Source organism: Echeneis naucrates, chromosome 3 (genome assembly GCF_900963305.1).
Source record: "Echeneis naucrates chromosome 3, fEcheNa1.1, whole genome shotgun sequence".
Taxonomy (NCBI): domain Eukaryota; kingdom Metazoa; phylum Chordata; class Actinopteri; order Carangiformes; family Echeneidae; genus Echeneis; species Echeneis naucrates.
Genome location: NC_042513.1, coordinates 17,921,281 through 17,944,269, shown reverse-complemented (window position 1 = coordinate 17,944,269; position 22,989 = coordinate 17,921,281). Strand labels below are relative to the sequence as shown.

Below are 22,989 nucleotides of genomic sequence, written 5' to 3'. Positions count from 1 at the left end.
CACCAATATTCCCTTATTAGCTCTACCAAAACATGTAATAAAATAAGCTCTAGCTGAATCTGAACTATGAGTGCTGACCAGTACCAGGCAGAGAGAACACATTACACCTGTTTTAAAGTCCCCATTGGTTACCTGTCAGCTTCTCTATTGATTTTCTTTTTCTTTTTCTTTTTGGCTTCTTTTTTAAGCATTTTACAGTTTCTAAATGTCATAACTGTCTCATATGTTTACACTATGAAAAAGTTTGACCTTTTAGCTCAACTGCCACAAAGTATGTTCGTTTAAAATAAATAAATAAATAAATAACTTATTGAGTTGGCTTTTAGTTTTTAAGCTCCAAGCCATTCTAATTATCTCCCTCAAAAGACCTTGGAGCAATTGTGACCACTTCATCATTATTTGACTTTTAATATAGAAAAATGTCATGAGTGACTCATTTTATTCACTTGTTTGAATTTACATTCGCAAAAACTAAAATGTCTCTTATTGTATCTGGTTTTTCATCATTAATTTTCTTTTGCAAATGTTATAGGTTTTTTAAATAGATTTTATTGCATCCCATAGTGAGTTTTTTCATTTCATATAATGTTTCTTATAAGTTAATCAGTCTCTGAAACACTTTGAACCTCTACTAACCTGTATGAAAAGTGCTCAACCAATAAAGTTTGATTGATTGATGGTAGCCATTTTATAGCATAAGTGCGTCTTAGCAGCACACTCAATGTTAAGTGCAAATTAAGCACAGTTATTGCACATTAAAATTTAAACCCAGGGCTCCGAAACCCTGAAGAAGCTGGGCGGTCAGAGCTGGCAAGAAGCCAGTGCCTTACTGGTGCGACTAAAAACAAGGTAAAGACAGAAGCTGCAGCCAGGTGTTTTTCCAGACACTTTACCAACAGTAGTAACTTTCTGCTGCATACTAGAGTCTCTTTTTGAACTCTCCATAAATGCACTCAAGGGTATGAATCAAATCATAACGTTCCTCTTCAAACAGAGTGAAGAGTGGGTCTGTAGTGGACCCAAACACAAACACACCTCAAGAATGTGTGTGCAGTGAAAGTACTTTAATAAGACTTCCTGCAGGCAGGCGAGCCAAACTCAGGAAATCAAAAGACCACGATGCCAAACTCACGCAACAAATATTCCCAAAATAACCCCCTCCCCCCCGCCAAAAAAAAAAGTAACCCAACACTAAAAAGGAAGAAATTCAAAAACATGCAGGGGATGGTAGCAAGATACATCAGGATGAAGCCTGTAATCACAAAAGGGTGAAACACCTTGGGCAAAAAAAAAAAAAAAAAAAAAACCAATGCAAAGAGACACAAACTTAGAAATAAAACAGGAAATAATCACAGCGTCTAAGAGTCTTTCAATGGACAGATCAAGGTTTCTAAGGGTGGTCAACTACATGAGATATTTTATTTTATTTTTTAAGGGAAGCTGGAGGCCACTACTAGGGGCCTTCTCCTGACCTTTGCCTCAATTCAAACCTTTGGTGGACTCCAATTAAATATCATAGCAAAGAGACTGGACACTAAATGTAAATGCAATTTATACAAATGTTTCACTTTGTATTCCTTTTGAATGAATTAACTTTTTTAAAAAGTACATTGCATCCTATTTCTTTGGATGCCAACCTTGACTGACTTCACACTCCGTTTGAACTATTACTTCTGAAACCCTTTCGGTTCTTATGTCCATAGTCTGGACTGTTAATCATGGACGCTTATTACATGTTATTGTTGATGACTTTCAGTTGAAATCTGGACACTTGAGTAGTTGGATGTACTCAGGCTTAACATCCCACCTGGAACTTTGCTATGATAAAAACAAAAACAAAAAAACAATTTGTTCATACTGTGAAACCACAATGGCATGCATGGTTGTTCCCAAATTCTCATTATCCAAATCTAAATAGGCTATTGTGTGTTGCGTGGCTGTAGCTGATAAAGGTTGCATTGTGCACTGGCATACAAGAGATTGTGATAGAAACAAAAAAAAAAGGCAGTAAGACAAAAATTAAAACAATTGGTTGCAACAGAAAAAACAGCTGACTAAATACTGATTACAAAACGTGACTAAATAGACGAACTCTGCATTTAAATGCATATTCTTTTAATTGTACAATTAATATTTTATCTTCAGGGGCCGTTATTATGAACAACAGTACTGGAGCAGGTGCCAAACTTTGAGTTAATTTTATGTCTGAAAATTCAGCACATGTCAAGAGCGTTATAACAGCAACTCTATGAATGAAAGCTGAAGCAACACTACAGGCATGGTGATGACTCTGGGAGGCTATACTTTGAACTAAATGCTAATGTCAGCATGCAAACAATGTTCACAATAATATTGGCATGCTGTTGAGCCAAGACAAGTCATCCTGGCAAATACAAAGCCCAACAGAGGATGATGGCAACGTTGTCAGCTATTGGCTCATAAAACAAATTATTGGGGGTTACAGGAGGTTACGTCAGGGGACAACATTTTATCCTAATATGGCATTAATGCCTATACCAAATGTTAATTCATGTTATAGTAATAGTTATCATGATTTAACACTTAAAACCACAAATTTTAATCTGGAGGTGCTGTAGGAGCTTAAGTCTGGGAGTCATGTTTGTGGAGAATTTAGTGTTCATTTATCAACAACAACCAGTCATCAAAAGTACAACCTCATATGTCATTTTTTTCAACTCTCCAATAGGACTCACACAAGTGTCTCCTGAAATTGATCCTCTACAGCTGCAGCAGTAATGAATTATGACATTATGTTTGGGTAGAAAAACCACTTGATTAGGTATAGAAAAAGATTTTGGTTTGGGTTCCCATGAGTACCTCCTGTTAATCTAGATTTTGTTTCTCTGTAAATGTCAGTCCAATTCTCCCTTTGCTCATCATTACTACCATCTCCAGATGCTGCCTAGCAACGAAACCAAACTATGGTTCATAATAACCTACTGCACAGACGACCTATGGACTCATTTTATAACACATTGGTTGGAGAAGTTTGTCACTTGGTAAATGCACCAGCAGACAAAGAGATATATTAAAGGAATCCTCAAAATAATTAGGTTTCATCCTAACGTCTGTAAAAATATACTCATCCAAAAGTTACATCAGGCTGAATCAAAGTGGTGGAGCAGCCAATTATTATTCTCATCCCCTGAGACAGGCTGACAGGAAGGTTAAAAAGAAACAGTATATTCCTATAAAATGGAGGCGAGTGAAACTACAGAATCAACAGGAAAGACTTTTCAGTGTAACTGCTTTGTATGAAAGAAATACTATTCACTATTAATTATCCAGCGGAACAGGGGCACTGTTTCTGGATAGGCATTTATTTATTTATTTTATCATCATTTTTATTTATTTTCATTTTTTTTATTTAATGGATTTGTTTGTGCGTTGAGAAGCACAAGTACCCATTGCAGTGGTAGCACTAGCAAGGCATCAGCAATTCACTGCTAAATGGACAAAAAAGCAGTTGTATTTATTCCTAATATTAACCAGGGACTTACACAAATATTTTCCATTTTGCTCAAACAAGTTTGGCAACTATGCAGTAAACATTAATATCACCAACAAGAAATGTATTTATGCAGTTCATGTGACCATAGAAGTGTGTGATGTCATACAGAAGGAAATGCTAAGCCCCTGTTTTTCGCCAACTCCACTCACTGATATGAGACGGTGAGGCGGATGTGGCCCAGACTTCGACAAAAGGGAAGCAACACAATTATCCAGTGACTGTGTGGATAGAAGGAAATTGGAGCTAACAAACTGTGAACCCCTGGTCATGCTGCTGAAAAAGTGGAAGGAGGAGAGATAACAGCAGAAAAATTAGGGCCAGTTTCCCTCTTAGTTAGAGAAGCAGTGGTATAATTTTTTATTTGACAGTTTGTGTATATACAGTATCTGGAGCTGAAATATTGAATAGAGTAATGGATGGATCTCTGCCTCCCGCCTGATGGACAATATAAATTATTCATTGAGAAGCAGAGATTTATCGTAAGGGCTGATCATTATGTCGGGGGTCTTCAGATTTTATCAAAGTAATACTTGTGCTAATCGAACTTAAGAGTCCAGTTATGTGAGGGTGCTACCAGACTGTCTTGTCTGCTTGTTGTTTGTCTTGTTGTCTCACAGCTTCGTGCTTGGTTCACAAAACGGAAGTCATATACATGTATAATATGAAAAGTTCTGTTTGTCTTTTAATATGAAGCATGCTTGCCATAAAATTAGCTGCAGGATGGATTTTTCCAGAGATCAAAGACATCAAACACAATGAAGCTTTGATTGGAAATTTTGATATATGGTTCAAAGTTCACACAAAGTTCCACCCAAACACAAAAATCTAATACTAAGGGAAATCATATCCATTATTTATTCATATGCATTTATGAAATTAAAAATTACAATAATAATGACTATATTCTTTTTTTAGACTGCCAAAACAACATATTTGATGCCAGCCACACATTAAAAAGACTACTTAGCCTCAAAGGGATTATGTTAAATTGGTAAAACTAAAAATTCTTCCCTGGCTATCATTCTAGTGGTGAAATCAAATAGTTGAACCTCACCCTGAGCCAAGATCTTGGACTCCTGGTACATTAAATCATTAGTTAGAACAAAACAAAACAAAACAAAAACAAACAAACAAACAAGAATCCCCATACCAAAGATTTTGAACGAGAGCTCTACTCTAGTTCTCTCGCTCCACCCACACTGCTCCAACAGTGCCAGGGAGAGCACTCATGCTTAATGAATTGAGACAGAGGGCCAGATAAATGTGACCAGTTCAGGAAAGGCAGCAGGCACCCACAGAGAGAGGTTACAACCTGCTCGTTGTGTTACATATGCAGGGAGCACTGGAGGCACCCTGTAGTCCAATCCCTGCTCTACGCTGCCTTTGGTTGACATAAACATCTAATAGGGCCTAAAAGCCTCAGATGAGAGCAACACATGCTGGGTAAGTGGTTGAAAATGGGACATGGGAAAGGTTTTAGGACATTCAAAGAACAAAGCATAAAGTCAGTGTCTGTTCTCATCTGTGAAATGTCTCCCTGTGGTGTGTTATGGCCGTGTGGGTGTGTCCCAGCCTATAAGTGAATGTGAGTGGATATATGGCATACATGTGAGTCTGTGCGCACACATGCAGGTCTTTGGCCATGCCTGTGGTTATGTCTTTGCAGATCTTTCTGTTGGTGTTTCCACGGATCCCTTTCTGTGTTATGTCTTGTGTGTATATGTTTGTTATGTCACAAGTCAGATTTGAAGTATATGTCCATGGGAATGTTTATTACTAGATGAAACGGCAGCACACAAAAAGAAGGTCATGGGTTCGGTTCCCGGGCCTGGGGCCTTTACGTGTGGAGTATGCATGTTCACCCTGTGCCTGCAGGGTTTTTCTCCAGGCACTCTTGTTACCTCCCACCATGCAATTATATGTATGTTTAGGTTATTTGGTGACTCTAAATTGTCCGTTGGTCTGCGTGTGAGTGGTTCTTCATCTTTGTCTGTCTCTGTATGTTGGCCTGCTGATGGACTGGCGACCTGTCCAGAGTGAACCTCACCTTTGCCTAATACAGTGCTTCTCAAATAGTGGGGCGCGCCCCCAGGCATGTGTGACCCCGAGGAACATGCTTTTTTTTGCCATACTAGAATAAAGTGTGAGCTTTATTTTTTGTTTTCTTTAATGATAATAAGAATAAAATGTTATGCAGAAGTGTACTTATAACAATATTATAGACAAATGATACTATTTATAGTCGCGGCGGAGAGTGGGGGTGCGCAAAATATTTTCTTCTTCCTAGGGGGGGTGTAACAGAAAATAATTGAGAAGCACTGGCGTAATGTGAGCTGGGGTTAGCTCCACAACCCCCCATGACCCAGAAACAGATAAGAAGATGGTTGAATGAAAACCTCAGTGTGTGTGTGTGTGCGCACACAGCACATATCATTGCATATTGGAGATGGAGAAGATATTTCCTCGGCGGTCAGTGACTAGTTGTCACTTTGCATGACGGTAACCAGGAGGGAGGAAGTACAAAGACAAAGCAAGGAATGGGTGAGAGAGAACAGGGTGGACAAAAGACAGGCAGTGTGGAGTGTTTATGAGAGGGACAGAGTCAGCGTTTCCTCCAGACTGGAGCTGGGAGACAAAAAGCAATAGGTGAAAAGAAGGGGTTAAAGAAAGAGTGACAAAGAAAGATAGTGCTTTAAAAAGAAAATAGAACAGCGAAAGAGAGTCTAACAGTACATCTGCCAGAGGGAGCAGGAGAGAAGAATGGGGGCAAAACAGTGAGTTTGCTACAAAAAGCTGGGACACAGCAGACACAGGTCAGCACATCAGACCAAACACAACAGATAAGAGGTGAGCAATTCAGGAGGAAAGCCTAAATAATGAGAAGAAAATGAGACAACAGGACAACAAATGCTTCCCCACCACATTCAAAACGAGCACCCCCCACTGTCTGCCTCTCAAGGAAATACTCTTTTCCGAAGCGCCATAAAAATTATCTGGGAGAAAAGGGAAATGATTGAAGCTTGTTTATGGGCGCCGGCATTTCCCCTTAGCTGCCAGTAAATACTTCCTCTCCTCCAACAGAGTGGGTGTTTTGGTATTTATAGGTTTTAATAAGAAGAGTGTGATCATCATATTGACCAGCACGCTCAGATCCTAATGGGTGCCTTAAATCTCATAGAAACACACTGTATTCTAGGGTGAGTTACAGTCAAATTAACATGGAGAGCGAGGCCGGTGGGGCTGCTGAAGCCTGAAGGGAAGAAAACAATAGCTGAAACGGGGGTCGAGGGGGTGGTGGGGGTTGTTGTGGGTGTGGTGGATAAACGATTTTTATCACTATAGCAGAGAGGGAGAATTAGATGGGCTGGAGAGGGTGGTAGAAATTCAATGTCCTCACCTTCCATTATAAGAGCTATAAAACACTTTTAATGACCAAATATTGGGCTCTTTGAAACAAGATATTGGATCATATTACAAGCATTATGGTGTCACACACTTTGGCTAAGTGTAGGAACACAGGCACTAAATTGAATGAAGAACTCTTGGATCAGCAGCTACTCTGGATTATTACAATTCTAAAACTATTGAGTCAACTTCCTCCCCTCTACATTTTCTGTAATATGTCTAAACTGGAACTCACTTCCCACTCGTCATCAATAATGCAAACATCCTAATGTAGTTTTGTGATTCATTGATTCACTGTTTCGTGAATTTACCTTGTTAATTACTTAATCACAGGGCCAACAGACAAAGACAAACAATCACTCACACTCTGACCTATGGACGACTTGGAGACACAAACATGATGTCTTTGGACGGTGGGAGGAAACCCACGCAGGAACAGGGAGAACATGCAAATTCCACACAGAAAGACCCCAGGCCCAGGATCCTCACCCACAACCTTCTTGTTACGGGGCAACAACTCTAACCACTATGTCGCAGTGCTGCTCCAGTGCAGAGTTATTTTTGGAAAATTATGGATTGGTGCACATTTTTGGTTACTGTAGTCACCTTTCCTTAGACTTGTGAGTAACAGCTGTTAATGCTAATGTTGGCTAGATAGCAATAACAAAACCTACATATAGCTCCTTTAAGAATCATATTCAAAGGAGCAAATTCTTACACATGATAAAGTCTTGTAATTAGGAAAAAAAAAGTTTTTTTGAGGATTTTGAGTATTTTCAGAAACACGGCGCACTATTGAGGATCAAGTCCAACAGGACAGCGACAGTAACAATGCAGAGCAAGATTCAAGATTCAACACAGAGCAGCGATAAATAAATGTGACACGTGTTTGCCTGTTGTTGGTTTAGTCAATTTCAACAGGCTTTCCTTTGCACAGCCATAGTACACACACACACACACACACACACACACACACACAGGTGTTGTGATTCTTTCATATATTTACTAATTACACTTTTCCGTGCTGTGCGTCTGTGTTCATGGCTGTTTGACACATAGCGCAAAGCCTCCAGTTGGTTTTTGTTGTGCTTTTTTGGAAAGCACAACGTTAACTCTCATTGAGTTGATACATCAGGAGCTGAAGCATCACCATCCATCTTAAAACTGAGCTGAGGTCTAGTTAGTCTTAACAAAAACATATTTCAAAATCTAGAAAAATCTCAAAGCCTCAGCTCTGTTCCCTGAAGCAACTTTGACATGATAAGAAGAGAATGTGTAAATAATTAAATGAATCATCGCTGATGCTTCAGTGTCAGGGCACTTGACTCACTGTTGCAGTGTCCTGGCTAAAGATGTTCTTCTTTTCCCTTAACCATTGTGTATTTAATACAAATTGGCTTTCAAATAAGCCAGTGGAACTCTAGGAAACATTACGATGTGTTTTCACAAATCTTGCAGACTGGATACCAAATTCTGGGCAGCTGACAGGTTTAAGGCGTATTATTAATATGCGTTAATAAATGTTCAGGTCAGTCTACATCCTGATTCATCATTCCTTGTTACAGCCGACTTTAGAAGGAACTCATACTTATTTTTTCCATTGATAATGTGGATTAACAGACGCATGGCAATTGATTTGTTTACAAATTCAGCCAGTTAGTCAATTAGACTTTGCGTAGCACTTCTCACACAAACTATGGCAGACAGGCACACACACACCATTAACACAGTAATTAAAACAGAAGAAAATTAGGCTGACGATAACAGGAGCAGAGGAAAAGCTGTGCAGAGACTAATGAATACCAATAATGACAATAGATGACATTCATATGTAATAGTAAATTAAAAATTGTCAGGTAATTTGGCATTCAACACCCAGACAAACCTTTAACCTTGAAATGGAACTTTAATACAAAGCTTGTAATGCAAGAGAGAGCAAACTTGAAATAAAAAGTTAACCTTTCAAAATTGATGACAGGAAGAAATGTGGTTCGATGTGACTAAATGCAAATGAGAGCCAAATAATATAAATGGCAAAGCAAGCCGGCACTCATCATCTGATAGCTGATGTAATCCAGTTAAGAGTCGAAGTCTTCTCCCAGCTCACTAACACGGCCGCCACTATCAGCTTACAGTGAATGTCATTGCTGGTGAACAGAGGAAATTGTGCCTTGAAGTTTTGAGTAATTGAATTTGTAAAAGTCATCGTATTACTGTATAATGTGATATGCAGATTCAAAGAGGATTGCAGCTTACAAAAGGGTTGAGCCACTATGAAACTGCTTCCATCCTACCCCTCTTTCCCACTTACCACAGGCAAGACACAGATGCACACACACGCACAGTGCATCATTAACCCAGTTTCCCGTTTCTCCCTGCTTCTGGCATTGCTGTTCCTGCCTCAGAGCAAACTGAGATGTGTGACTGTAAACCTCAGATGGTATTTTCTTACAAAGAGAGAGTGGAAATGTTCCTCCCATGCTGGCTGATTATTGTAATGTCTCCATGCAATGACCTGTGAGGACTTAAATATCCTTCTTAAAGCCTTCTGACTAACAGAATGGGTGGTGAGGAGCAGTGGATATAGCGAATGAAGTTTAACAGTAAAATACAAACTGCATGAAGTACATTTTCATGACTCTCCGAGGCACAGTTGACAAACCGCAGAGCTTTTTCATTTATACGGTGCACGTAAATATAAAGGGGTGAAAACAAATGTGGGAAAAAAATACCATCGTTTTGGATATTTTAGAGTTTGTGTTAAATCCACAGAGTGGGGTCTCCAAGTTTGAGACCACTTTGAAGTGAATGGCAAAGTGTTCTCAGACGAGGTGAGTAGCAGTCGAGAGTAGAATAAGAGTAGAATATAAAAGGCCTGTGAGAAACATAAAGTTGTGAGATTTTTCAACCAAAATTTTAAGCTGTGAGATAAAAATTCATTCACAAACCACTGATGTAGAGATGATATGTGTTATCTTAGATATGTAGGCATTGTCTTAACTACACTTTGCAATTGTGGAGGGCCAAACAACACATTATAAAAAATAATCTAGTAATAATTTAATCTGGTGATTAGACTAATCATATTCTACACCACGGTGGCATTTAACAGCTGTATAACACTAATTCTGTGTTTCTTTGATATATGATGCTGTGACTGTTTTATTGCATGGCTCAGATTAAATCCTTGAAAAATATAGCAGTTACATGAATGCTATTAAGTTCCTTTTTTAGAGTGGAAATTAATTTTATGGATCAAAAACCTTGAGACAGATTGAGTCCACTGAAAATATTGTTTGAATTATTCACTTACAAGAAGTAAAATCCTCTACCTATACTATTTTTTAATGGCTCCTTTCATACAAAACATGAAAAGAGAATTTAAAACTGTGGCATAAGTTCTGTGACTTATTTCTTACTGTCCTTGTAACCAACTTCAGTCAACATGATTGGCTGACTAGCATCATGTGACCAGTGCCATACAGGCTTCCATAAGGAGCTAAAACAGGAGCACTCCATCAAAAGTCTCATATAAAGGTTATAGGTCTGTGGTTCAGTGACCTCAGCTTTATGCTATTTCCCAGAAATCAATACTTTGCCTGTGGAGAGCGAAAGTCGTCAGTAGCTGCACAAGACAGCTCAGTGGTTCTGTTATAGAGCGGCAGAAGAGAGCTACCTTTTTATCTGGGTGTGAAAGTATGAGATGTGTTGGTGCATTATGTGGCATCAGAACGGTGCATAGACTGATGTTCAAGCCAACTTTTGATCCATTGTTTTAGTCAGTATCTGAGGCATTTCTGATACTTGAATTGGAATCAGAACAATTGCATTCTACTGTGGCGTCCTGAAGTTGTGAAGAAAGGATCAAAATCTTTGTACTTCAAACTATAGAGAACAGATTTTAAAAAATCCAAAATATCTAACCTTTTTGGCTGTCGATGACAAAGTTTCCCTCCTCATTTCCAGTGGCAATCTTATATGCGATTCCGTCCCCATCCGGGTCCTTCGCCAGCACTGTGGCAACCAGAGTGTTTGGCCCAGCATCCTCAGAGACAAAGGTCCGGTATCTGTTGAAACACACACAATCACACACTCAGCTCCTAACCTCGACTCATCTGTAGACGGTGTGTCCTTCTGTTGTGCCGCTGTGGAGGTTAAAATGAGACACATTCAACAAGGTTGTGCAGGCTTTCCAAATCAATGTCATCTAAATCCTGTTAAACTACCAGTTTAAGGCCTCAGAACAAAGATGCTATGACAATGACATTGAAATACAAACTGATATGGCAGGTCTGTCACAGGCCAAGCCCTTTACAGACCAGCCACATGCATCAGTACGTTCCCCTCACAGCACTTCATTACGTACCTCATTACGGCCATTTCTAATCTGGTTAATCAGTGCATCTTTGAATTTCAAATTCAAATTCAGCATATACAATTCTGCCACCTCAGAGTGGCAGGCACCAAGGACCATGTGGATTAATAGCACCGCATGTGCCAGTCAACACCTTAAATGACCAAAAATCACAACCACAGTAACCTGAGATTTCCACAACAGAGCCAAACCGTAAGGTGTCCTGACACGCCAGCTTGTTATCTTTCGCTGTGAGCTCCAAGTGTTAATCTGCCATTAACAATCCTGTTAAGGAGTTCATGCAGTTCACACAAAGCAGCACAGAAATCGAAATAACCTCAAACATCCTTTTAGAGGCAGTTCTGCTAACTAATGTAGATCACATGAAAAAAAATAAATAAATCACAGAGCGATTTCCATGAGCGCTGACACCAACCCATCCAGTATCTATGCTTCCATCATGTGTTACTTGCAGCGCCACGAGTCTGAGAGTGACAGAGAGAAAACGTGTGGCACAGCGGTTCTGGTGCAAACCAACTCCCTTCTCCTGTGTTATAATTAGAGACGCCCACGTTTTCAACATTAGCTTTGTGTTGGCTGCAGGTGTGAACCCAAACAGAGGATCCAGTTGACAGAGGGATGAGGGACAGGTGAAAAGAATAGATCAGCATTTACATTTCTATTGAAAGCTTTAAATAGATGAGCTGCTTTGATTAGACATGTGCAGTAGTAGTACCAGTCTCATGAGGTCATCTTTACACTATAAACTGGCCACTATAAGTTGGCTCTAGGGCACAGGACTCAGATATCACTTATTAGAATCAAGGAATGGTGAAATAAGTCTATGTATGTGACTAAGTCATCAGAATATTGTGGCCATTCACTGGCAAAGAAGTTTTAAAGTGTGATTCATTAATAACTGTATATTTCTTTATCGCTTATGAGTATTTTATGTACAGAATATTCAAGCTAATTGATTCTCTTGCCTTGACAAGAATCTTTTAATGTGCATACAAAAAGTGAACACAGCTTCATGCTCTGAAGCCCTGCCTCCCCCAAACACTCCCTCACTTCTATCATAGCGTAGCACTTTGAATGCTTTGAACTAATTTCTGGACTAACATACTCACAAGCGCACAGCGCACACACAGACACACCACAACAGATGCACGCACATGCACTTTTGAAAGCAAAACTTCTCTTGAAAGGCTTCTCCTTCCTACCTTGTTGACTCACAGGTTCACACTCTAACATTGCAGGGACACATTTCTGCTGCCCTTGCGGGATAAGCTGACATCTCCCCATAGTACAATAGCTTCCCTTGGTCATTAGTGCAACATAAAGAAGTGCCTTGGCAAAAGGACAAAGACATTTTAATTAATAAGATATAAGGGGAAATCTCCAATGGAGTAACATCCTCATTAAAACTTAAAAATAAACGCTTCTGAAGAGAACACTCAGACACTTGAAATTTGGATTTTTGAGAGTTTTACAGAATTAGTGAACTAATGATGATGAAAACACTACAATGCCATAAATATTAAAAACCCGTTTATGTATTGATAATAAATGAAAAGGCGAGTCAAAATGATCAAGTATAAAACTGTTCCCAATTAAGTTTCTCAGTGCATCGTTGGTGTACCTAAAGGAGATTAAAGGAACAGATCTACTGTGGACCTGAAAGCTCAACACACTATAACTTAGGAAATGTGTTAATATACACAATACAGGCAAATACAGAAAAACGTACAGCAAGAAACACAAACTATAATGTCGTGACAAAAAAAAAAATAAGGCATACCCAGCTGGGAAGCACTATTTGAACAAACAGTGAACAACTAGCGCATCCCAGTTTGTTTCTACTTTTTTGTGTACCCTGGAAACATTGTTGTTGCCTTTTCTTCTTGGAGCATGTTTTCTATTTGGTGCTGTCTTCTAAAGTTGCAGTGGGGTGAGTTCTAAGGACACCACACACATCATGAAGCAATCTGATGAAAAGAAATTCCAGTCCTTTGTTGCCAGTTCTACCATCCACTATCTGTCCCATTTTTCCACGATGGAGCCAAACGCAGCCGACAAACCATTTTTACTTTATTGCATATCAGCTGCTCTTCTCTCTCCCCTGCATTTCCTGTCTTTCTCCACTTTCGGCATCAAATCAAATGCATGAAATGATGACTCAAAAAAAAACTCACCAGTCACCCTAAAAGGCACGTCTTTGGCCTGTGGGGGGAAGCTAGACTCCCTAGAGGGAACCCACATCCACAGCAATAAAATAAAACCTCCACACATAAAGGCTCCTGCCTCAGGATTCAGGCCGAGAACCTTTATTGTGATGTGACTATGAGCTGAACACCCAATATATCCCTGAACTTTCAGTATTGCTGTGGTTACTCAGGAAAATGTACAGAGATTTCAGAGGGGAATGTTTTTCTCAGTGACAGTCCACTAAGTCAAGAAAATGTCCTTTGTGTGAAATTATTTTAGTTTCTTTTTTTATGACCACAGATTTAGCCTGTAGAAACAAGCAGATACTTTCACCAACCATTATACTTTCTCTCTCTCACTCTCCCTGTGAGACAAAGAGATGTGCTTGTTCTTCTGTCTTTTCTCAATGTGTCATTGCCTCCAACACACGTGGTGCACCTTTATAATGCAGATGTAATCACTTTTAAAGGCTGATATAAACATATCTGTCTGTCCCTCCATCCCAGCCATGAGGCCCATTTATTAATTGCTGAAAACAAGTTGCTCTCATTAGGAGTTGATCATTGTGATCATGTTCTGTCACTGTCATCTTTCTGCCTTGGCAACTGCAGCACTAGTTTTGCCAGTAAGATCAGTGATGTGCCACTTGTTTTGATTGTTGCTGCATTTGAGTAATTTCAGTTCCAACTTCCCTGTAAATCGATACGCAAGTCAGGTAAAGGGAGAAGCTGTACTGTGTTTCTTTATTATGTAGTTCCTCTATGGGTACATGGGGTGCATTGATCAAACAGCTTGCACTTGTGGTCTGTGGAAGCTATTAGAAAGTTCATTAGATAATTGCTTGTATTTATCTCACCTAAAAGCCAGAGAGAACTTAGGCAACCTTGTGCATTTCTGTCAGCAATTTGCAAAATTACAGATGGAGTCTTAGTAGCTGAATTTATGCATGACCCTTTCACACAGGCTGCAAAGCTTATTTTGTCCTGACTCTACAAAGTGTTGGTCTGTGTAGCACAACAACTTTGTGTTGTTGTGAAAATTTCCACTGTCCATAGAACAACAATTATATTATGAAGTTATTGGAATTAAAACAAGCCCATTTTAGTTCTTTATCAAGCAAAAATGTGCTGTCAGGATCCAGTTTGTGTGTGGATATATTGTTTTTCTCCATTGCAAATTGAACACCTCTTCCTTTTAGACTGTTTCTTGGATACAGATTTGAAGAAATTATTTCAGGGCCTGCGAAACTGTTACAAGAACTTAGTTCTGTTATTTTAAATTAGTTACAGGGGAAAAAAAAAAGATTCTAAAGATTAAATGTTAATAGGAATTACTGAGTATGAGTCTTAAATTATATTGTTGACCTTGGAGTTCACGAAACAATCCCAGCACGGTGGTTATTCTGGAGCTTTTGACCATATCACACCATCGTCCTCAAACAATGGCATCTGCTGAGGGAGATTGTGCGTTAAAGTCAAAAGCTCAGAACAGCTGCTAAAGGGACACTGTGGCTGTAATTGCTTGCTGTAGTCCTTATGTATAGTGATTTAACCATCTTTGTATGCATAATTGGTTTGTGTGAGTGGAGATCAAAATCATTGTAACCATGACTATACGTTTTTAATATGTATGGTTATTTTTTGTCCTTTTGCCTTAATAGCAGACAGTGAGAGTGGGATGTAAGTAGAGGAAGGTAGAGGGAGGAAATAGTGCAGTAAGAGGCAACAGGTCAGACTCCTGGGCCACTGCAGATATTGCTATCATAAGCCTATATGATAGGCATTCCATCAAGTAGCTCTCCTAAGAGCATCTAACCCTTACCCGATTTAAAGGGTCCGCATAACGTGTCTTCATCTCCTCTTGTCCCTAAGGGTGCGTGTGCCAGCAAGATTTTTGATTGTGCAATTTATCACATGAACAAAAGGGTGCAGACTTCACATATGTGGAACAAGCATGCCTATAAGTTTCCACTGTAGCCTGTATGGCCAAGTATGAACCAAGTAAATAGATAGGTAGTACCATGTTTAGCATTCACAGCCTCACAGCCGGAGGATATGTGGTTTCTTGAATTGAACTTAAACCTGTCGTGGACTACAGGTCCACTACAGAAAAGCGCTTGAAACTTCTTGGAGGCCCTTGAACTTTCTCTGTACATTCAACCATTAAATTGAAAATATTAACCCAAGAAATACGTACATTTCACAAGCACACATGGAGGAGAAGATAGTTCACTGCAAGGTATCAAAATTTTCCAGAGGCATTTTGAGTTTAATCCCTCTTGACACTATTGTGTCAATGCATTATAATCACCACTAACCTCCAAAAAACACCTCTCGCTAATGTTTTCCAGCAGATCCTCGTAGGTGTTGATCACATGAATGACTGCCTATGTGAGTGTCTTGAGATACAGTAGGGAAGATCAATCAGAGAAAAACAAGCATCGTAGCCCAAGATTCATACAAACCAGATGCTGTTCACAATCACATTTGGGCTTGAGCGTCATTCTAATTCGGCCAGATCAATGCTGCTATCAAAACTACTTCAGTCCTATGCCATCCCTATATCCCATCTCTTCTCCTTTTTGTTTTTAGTTTGTTTCCATTCTGTTGAGCCTGTGTCCCTTAGTCAGATGCTGATTGTGAAAACTCATTCATTTATTCATTCATCTTCAACCAATGAACTGTTCCAAGGTCACAGGGGGTGCTGGAGCCTATCCCAGCTCACACTGGGTGAGGGCGGGGTCACCCTGGACAGGTCACCAGCCCATCACAGGGCCAACACACAGAGACAGAGACCAACAACCACTCACACTCGGACCTACAGACAATTTCAAGACACCAATTAACCCAAACATGATGCCTTGGACGGTGGGAGGAAACCCACAAAGACACAGGAGAACATGTAAACTCCGCACAGAAAGTCCCCAGGCCCGGGAATTGAACCTATGAACTGTTGCAAGGCATCGAGCCTGTCTGCTGATCAGCCCTTCTAATTTTATGAAATCTGGCTTCTGTCAATAATCCTATGAGACATTTACAAGCTTCTGATTTAGGACGTTTTAATAAGGGAGAAGCAAAGATAAGTGCGTTTCATCAAATAAATTTACAAAAGAGAGAAAATCTATTAATCTAAATGTACGCTTATTCCCACTGTAAACCTAACCCCTACTGCAGGTCTGTGTTGGTGGAGACATGGAGACCTGTGTTTGACTCCTCAGGCTCACCACTCTGAGTAGATGAAGTCACTGTGGTGTCAGTCTGTCTGGTCTCTCCTCAGGCTCCTCCCAATTATCCCTGGGGTCCCCAGCAAGAAGTGGGCCTCGGATCCACCTTCTCAGCCACTGTACTTCATCAATAAGTAACACAATCACAGAATTTGGGAAATCTGAATCAAATCAGGTCAGTGGTCTGATTTGTGTCACTTTCAAGGCTCTTGATGTGAAAAAGTTTGAGGTATAAATGATCCCTACACTGTTACCTACACGACCAAGTAAAGCTGGATGTGTACAGTGCTTGGACAGGTGGCTGACAGGGATGAAAAAAATTGGTTTATGGTGTTGAAATACCACAGAAATCACAGTCAGACTCAGGTTTCTCAGATGTGTTGGCAACCCAGCCTCTGAAAAATGTTCTCTCTTTTGAAGAAAACTGCAAAAAAACAAGCAAATAGGATTTGTATGAAATGGAAATTGCAGTGGATATGCCCCCTGTTGACATAATGAGGATATACAGTGGGTAGGGAATTTTTCACTCTTTGTTACATTGCAGCCATTTTCTAAAATTATTTAAGTTGATTTTTTTCCCTAATTAATGTACACACAGCACCCCATTTTGACAGAAAAAAATAGAAATTTTTACATTTATGCAAATTTACAAAAGAACAAAAACTGAAATATCACATTTTTGATATTTAGGGCCATCAGTATTCAGACCTTTTGCTGCTGAAACTCGTATTTTTAACTCAGGTGCTGTCTATTTCTTCTGATCATCCTTGAGATGGTTCTGCACCTTCATTGGAGTCCAGCTGTGTTTAATTAAATTGATTGGCACACACCTGCCTATATAAGACCTGACAGCTCACAGGGCACGTCGGAGCAAACGAGAATCATGATGTTGAAGGAACTACTGAAGAGGTCAGAGACAGAATTGTGGCAAAGAGGAGATCTGGCCAAGGTTACAAAATATTATTGTCTGCTGCACTTAGGTTCCTAAGATACTTAAATACTTGGATATGAAAAAAAAAAAAACATGAACAAGAAGCGCAATAATTAGAACAGTTAATATCTTAGTGGATTTACTAAACATTTCCCTATTTTCACAAAAACAAATCAATATACCTTACATTGCTTTGACTTCTGCAAATGTAAACAAAATATTCTGTAGGGTTTTTTTTTTTTTTTTCATATGTGATCTGAGGTTTAGATACAGCTCCTGAAATAAGCCCAAAACATATTGCTGTAAAGGACTGTCTTCGAGTAATGGCCATTATCATTGTTCTATGCAGACTGTGTTATGTTCTTATTAAATTGATGCGGGAGCAAGAAATTGGGTGAGAGAAATACAGTTTTGTATAAGAGAAATCTGATTTGGAGGAAAATGTCTCCCAGAACAATAACATTGCGCTGAAACCTGAGCAGGAGTTATACAGAGATGATGCTATACAGAGACATCTATATATCATAACAGAGATTATAAATGAATAAATACATTTTACAAAACTGGATAAACACGGATTATATCACTGGCTTGAGCCATCAGTCATTTCATATATGGGTAAATCATCAATCACCAATGTGGATCCTTGATCTCACTTTAGAACTTCATATTGTCATCTCCAATAACATATGGCACTAGGGGCTGTAACATGTGTCTTAAATCATTACATTGACAGTTCAACCTCTTCCGCAAACACTGATCGTCCAATCACAGCTTTACAAATGCAACCAGGCCCATACTGTAGGTAGTTTTTTCCTTTCTGAAAGTACAACAGCTTCCATTTAAAACAAATATTAGCTAGTTGAACGGGTCATATTAGTGCTTGTATCTGATCCAATGTAGGCTGCTAGTATGTTGGGATCATAAACTAACAGGCTTATTTTCTTTTCTTCAAATTACATTGCTAACTATATATTCTGGGTAAATACTAATTAAATATGAAGCATTCTGTAGTAAGCATCTGGGTGAGGCTACTTTAAGAAGAGACAAGAGCCTGATAATAAATTATTTCTATGAAATGATTTGATGAAATAATTGTCCATGAAATTATGTTTGTTTTATTCAGCTAGCTAGTGTTACAGAGCATAAAGAGAACTGAGCAAAGTTTTTTTAATTAAATTTTTTTTTCAGTTTTTAAGAAAAATACTAAGAATTCTGACAGATTTCTGAGAATTTAAATTAGAATTAAAATCAGGATTGATGTCAGATTTAAAGACAGCTTTCACATCAGGATCAGTAAAATCTAGAAGAAAGTCAGAATTAAAATCAGGATTATAAAAGTCAAGATTGGGTTCGGATTAAAGTCTTAACTCTGACAGAAATGAAATCACATGTTCCCCTAATCCGTTCCCATAATCCTGCAGTACAGGGATGTTGAATGCCTTGAACATGGAACATCAACTGATGATGCTGATTTGTTCTCTGGATGTCTATTTTTCACTTCTTGTATAAATCTAAAACTGTGATAATATTGTGTTTGTTTAGCCATCAAAGTGTACCTACAACTGTTTTGTTGAGTTCAGAAAAAGGTGTTTCAAGTCAGTTCAGGGAGCTAAATACAATTAGCATGCTAGAAACAGCAAAGAGCTCTGCCAGTGAAAATTATCATTTACAATGGACAAATAAGAACACCTTTTTCTTAAATGGACTCTTGTTTTTTTGAAAGACTACTCACTTAATCTGTCTGTCTCCAACACACACCAGAAATTATTTCTACCTGTTCCATGAAGCTGTGTATGTGTGTGTGTGTGTGTGTGTGTGTGTGTGCGTGCGCACGCCTGGATAATAAATACTAGGGTTTAAGATATAGTGATTGTTGAAATTACCTGTGATTATTAGTTATGTGACAGTTGTCCTAGGGCATTTTACAGGGCAACGAGCTGGTGACGGGAGCAGGGTCCAGATGGCAAAAGGGCAACAGCACATAGATGAAAGAAAGCCATTCTAACAACTCACCAGAAAATAAGAGGCAGGCAGATCAGAAGTAGATCTGAGAGTTTGAGGATGTAAAACTAATACTCACTACCACATACTTCCAATTCCATGAATCGATACAAATAGGCTACATTTTCTGCCTGGATAATGATACATTTAATGACCACTTTCTCCCCTCCCCCCCATCTCTCTCTTCTATGTCCATCACATGTATTGACTCAATGCAATATTGACAAAGTCCTGCTCCCATGCACAAAGGTGAACATGCGGGATCTCAGGGAGAGTAATGAAACTTACCGCTGTAAGTCTTATCTTTGTTAAAGTGGCCCAGCTGAATTTGTCTCCTCAAAAGACATAACAGATGTTTTTGCCCATTTCTGCCCTCACATGGTGCACATATAAATGCATTTGCACAAAAATGCATGTGCGTGACTGCATGGATGAATCTGGGTGCATATGAGTGTGACTGAGTGATGCATCATAGGTTGTGCATTTCTGTTTTTGAGCAGTTACAGTGGCAGGATAAGGGCTACAGAAGAAAAGCCAACTGATTATTCAGCTGTCGCTAACAGTAAATCAATGCAAACAAACACACACACAGTAATCCCCTCCCTGCTATAAACAACCGAAACGCATGTATATCAGATGCATAATGCATGAATGCACTTTATAACTACATCACTCTGCCCATACCAACAGCCCACTGTGCTGGGACCTTCTGATTTACTGAGTATGCACACACACACATGGACACATACACATGCACACACAGTGCGTGCTCTGGGCCTCCTGAGTGTGCTGGTGGGCATGGCTGATTGACCCTGCCTCACCAATCTGCCCAGCTCTCTTCCAGAAAATCAGCCCAATTAAAAGATGCAGGAACCACAGCAGCACTGGGGCGGTGGGGGTGGGGATGCTGGAATTGTGGGTGACAGCAGCTGTGATGTTTAAATGGGAAGCAGCTGTGAAGAGCTGACCTGACAAGGACGGACAGTCAAGCTCATTCTCTAGTTCCTAAATAATATAGCTTCAGTTGTCTTTAATTTATTTACGCAATATTTATGATTTTAGAAAATGCTCCACAAATGTTTCCACAGAAGTGTATTGATTATTTTCTCTCAAACCAAACTTGGCCCTAGGTTGGGCTGTCTTTGGACACTTACTGTACAGACACGTTTTAAACTTTTAGTCAAAGTCAAGTTTATTTACAGTTTTATTGTGAAATCCTTTCCCCCGAGTTAGCTGTCTTTTTCTCGTTCCACTCGCCTTTGTGATTGTCTCCCCCAGCCTATGGTGCATTTGTGTGTGTCCTTGTGTGTAAGTACTGTTTCAAACTTTGTGTTTTGGCTCCTGTTGATATTTCTTCACCTTTTGTTCTTAAATGCACTTATCCCATTTTCATTGTTTCTCTAAATGGCCGACACTCCCAGGGCAAATATTTCTGTCAGAAGCACACTTGCACTTTGCATTTTTTTTTAATTAACTGAAAATAAATTTTGTCAATAATTGCCTTTTGTAATGCAAACCCTTCCATCTCAGAAGTCACACTAAAAGTTTCAAAAATCTGTGCAAGTGGAAGAAAATACTAAATTCAAATCAATTTAACCCCACAAAGGGCATCATTGTTGTAAAAATATATTGTATAAACACATTGTATATTGAACTCCATGAAGGTAAGTTACAAAGGTTTAACCATAAATACCAACCAAAATTCCATCTTGGGTTTTCTTGGTTATTAGTTCAGCCCAGTTTATCAAAAATAAAAAATAAATAAAATAAAAACAAAGTCATCAACCATGAACAAATCTCAAATAACTCCTGTCAACATAAACGCCACAGTCGCAGTCCTGCATACTGAGCCTTCCTCTGCATCAACCCAGTCACAGTGACTGCAGAAATAGTTTACTACCTGGTGTCTGATCCCATTTGGAGTCTGTTTATTTGTCAGGTCCCGGCAGCCTCCAGAGAAGGTAAAGAGGAGTGAGAATCCTTCTCTACCTTACAGGTATCTGATTCTGGCACATCGGCTTATTTAAACACAGATGCAAAGAGGCGCAAAAGAACAGAAGAGGGCTGAGAGACCTTCTTCAAGCTCTTCACCTGTTGGCATCCATGTCCTATTAATTTTGGGTCACTACGAAAGTTTAACTATCAAAGCAAGCCATTTAACTGGCTTTCTGGAACACTGGTGTTTAGAGCTGAAAACCTCAAACAACTTAATATGATATATATTATTATATACTATATACCATTATATATGTTATAATATATATAATGTGAACATAATTTTTTAAACTTCAGCAAAACAGATTAATTAAAATAACTTCAAATTAATCATACACAACGGAAGTATATTCACTCAGCTCACAACTTGGATGGTTGCCACAGTAATTTCTCAGAAATAATTTCAAAGCTTCTTCAATGAGTTATTTAACAAACTTAAAATTCAATCAATCAAGTCAATCAATTCACCGTCATGTAACACATACTGCAGAAAGGCAGCAAACCCAAACAACAGGAATGTTTGCACAAACCATATGACTCAACAGCTAAACATCAGAACAGCCCAGGAGGCTGGAGTGAAAATCCTACTGTGTGTGACAGAAAAAAGCTGAAAGGCATATGGGCATCTGAGAACTGCAGACAAACCTAGGTGGATCATCCTGGCACTCTGAAGATTTAAACCTTCAGAGTTTCCTATTGTTTACAGTGGAGCTTTACAATACCAATGAGTAGTTCAGCATGATGCTGTCACCAGAACCAGCATGGATGAATCAAGACTTCTTACAGCTATTTTTACAGGAAAAAAAAAAACTAACCACTTCATCTCATCAAAATAGTGAATAGCTGTGTGAGAACCAGGAAGTCCGAAGACTCTTACTTACACATGCTGGGAGAACTCGGGTGCCTCGTCGTTGACATTAGCCATACGAATCCGTACCGTAGTCGTGCCAGTCCGAGGAACCTCCCCTTTGTCGATGGCCATAACAACAAACTCGTACAGGTGGTTGGGCCTCTCGTAATCCAAAGGCCCCGCAGGGAAGATGGTCCCATGAGGGGAGATGGTGAAGTCCTGACTCAGGGTGTAGTAGATTAACTCTGCATTCTCCTCCGAATCACAGTCGTTTGCTGAAACTGAGAGGATGAGAAAAGCAGGAGAGAAAGAAAGAAGTTAGAGTCACAAAACAAAGATGCACCCACACCACTCAGCCATCAGGCCTTCACAGAATGGGGGTCAGTAAAAATCAAATATTCTTTGTATCCTTCTGTCCTTTGCATATTTCTCTTGTTTTGCATTAAGCAATGAATAAATGAATAGAAACTACTAGGTCTGTTAAATG

The 22,989-nt window shown here is 39.3% G+C and overlaps 1 protein-coding gene across 1 annotated transcript in view; it reads right to left on the bottom strand.

Moving 5' to 3' along the window:
• The window catches only part of LOC115041216 (neural-cadherin), a 277,317-nt gene that overhangs the window by 161,579 nt on the left and 92,749 nt on the right, over positions 1 to 22,989 (bottom strand). Inside the window, exons 6-7 of the mRNA XM_029498542.1 lie at positions 22,534 to 22,783; positions 10,862 to 11,004 (exon numbers count right to left, since the gene is read on the bottom strand). Coding sequence (XP_029354402.1) covers positions 10,862 to 11,004; positions 22,534 to 22,783 — 393 coding nt within the window. The remainder of the gene's footprint in view (positions 1 to 10,861; positions 11,005 to 22,533; positions 22,784 to 22,989) is intronic.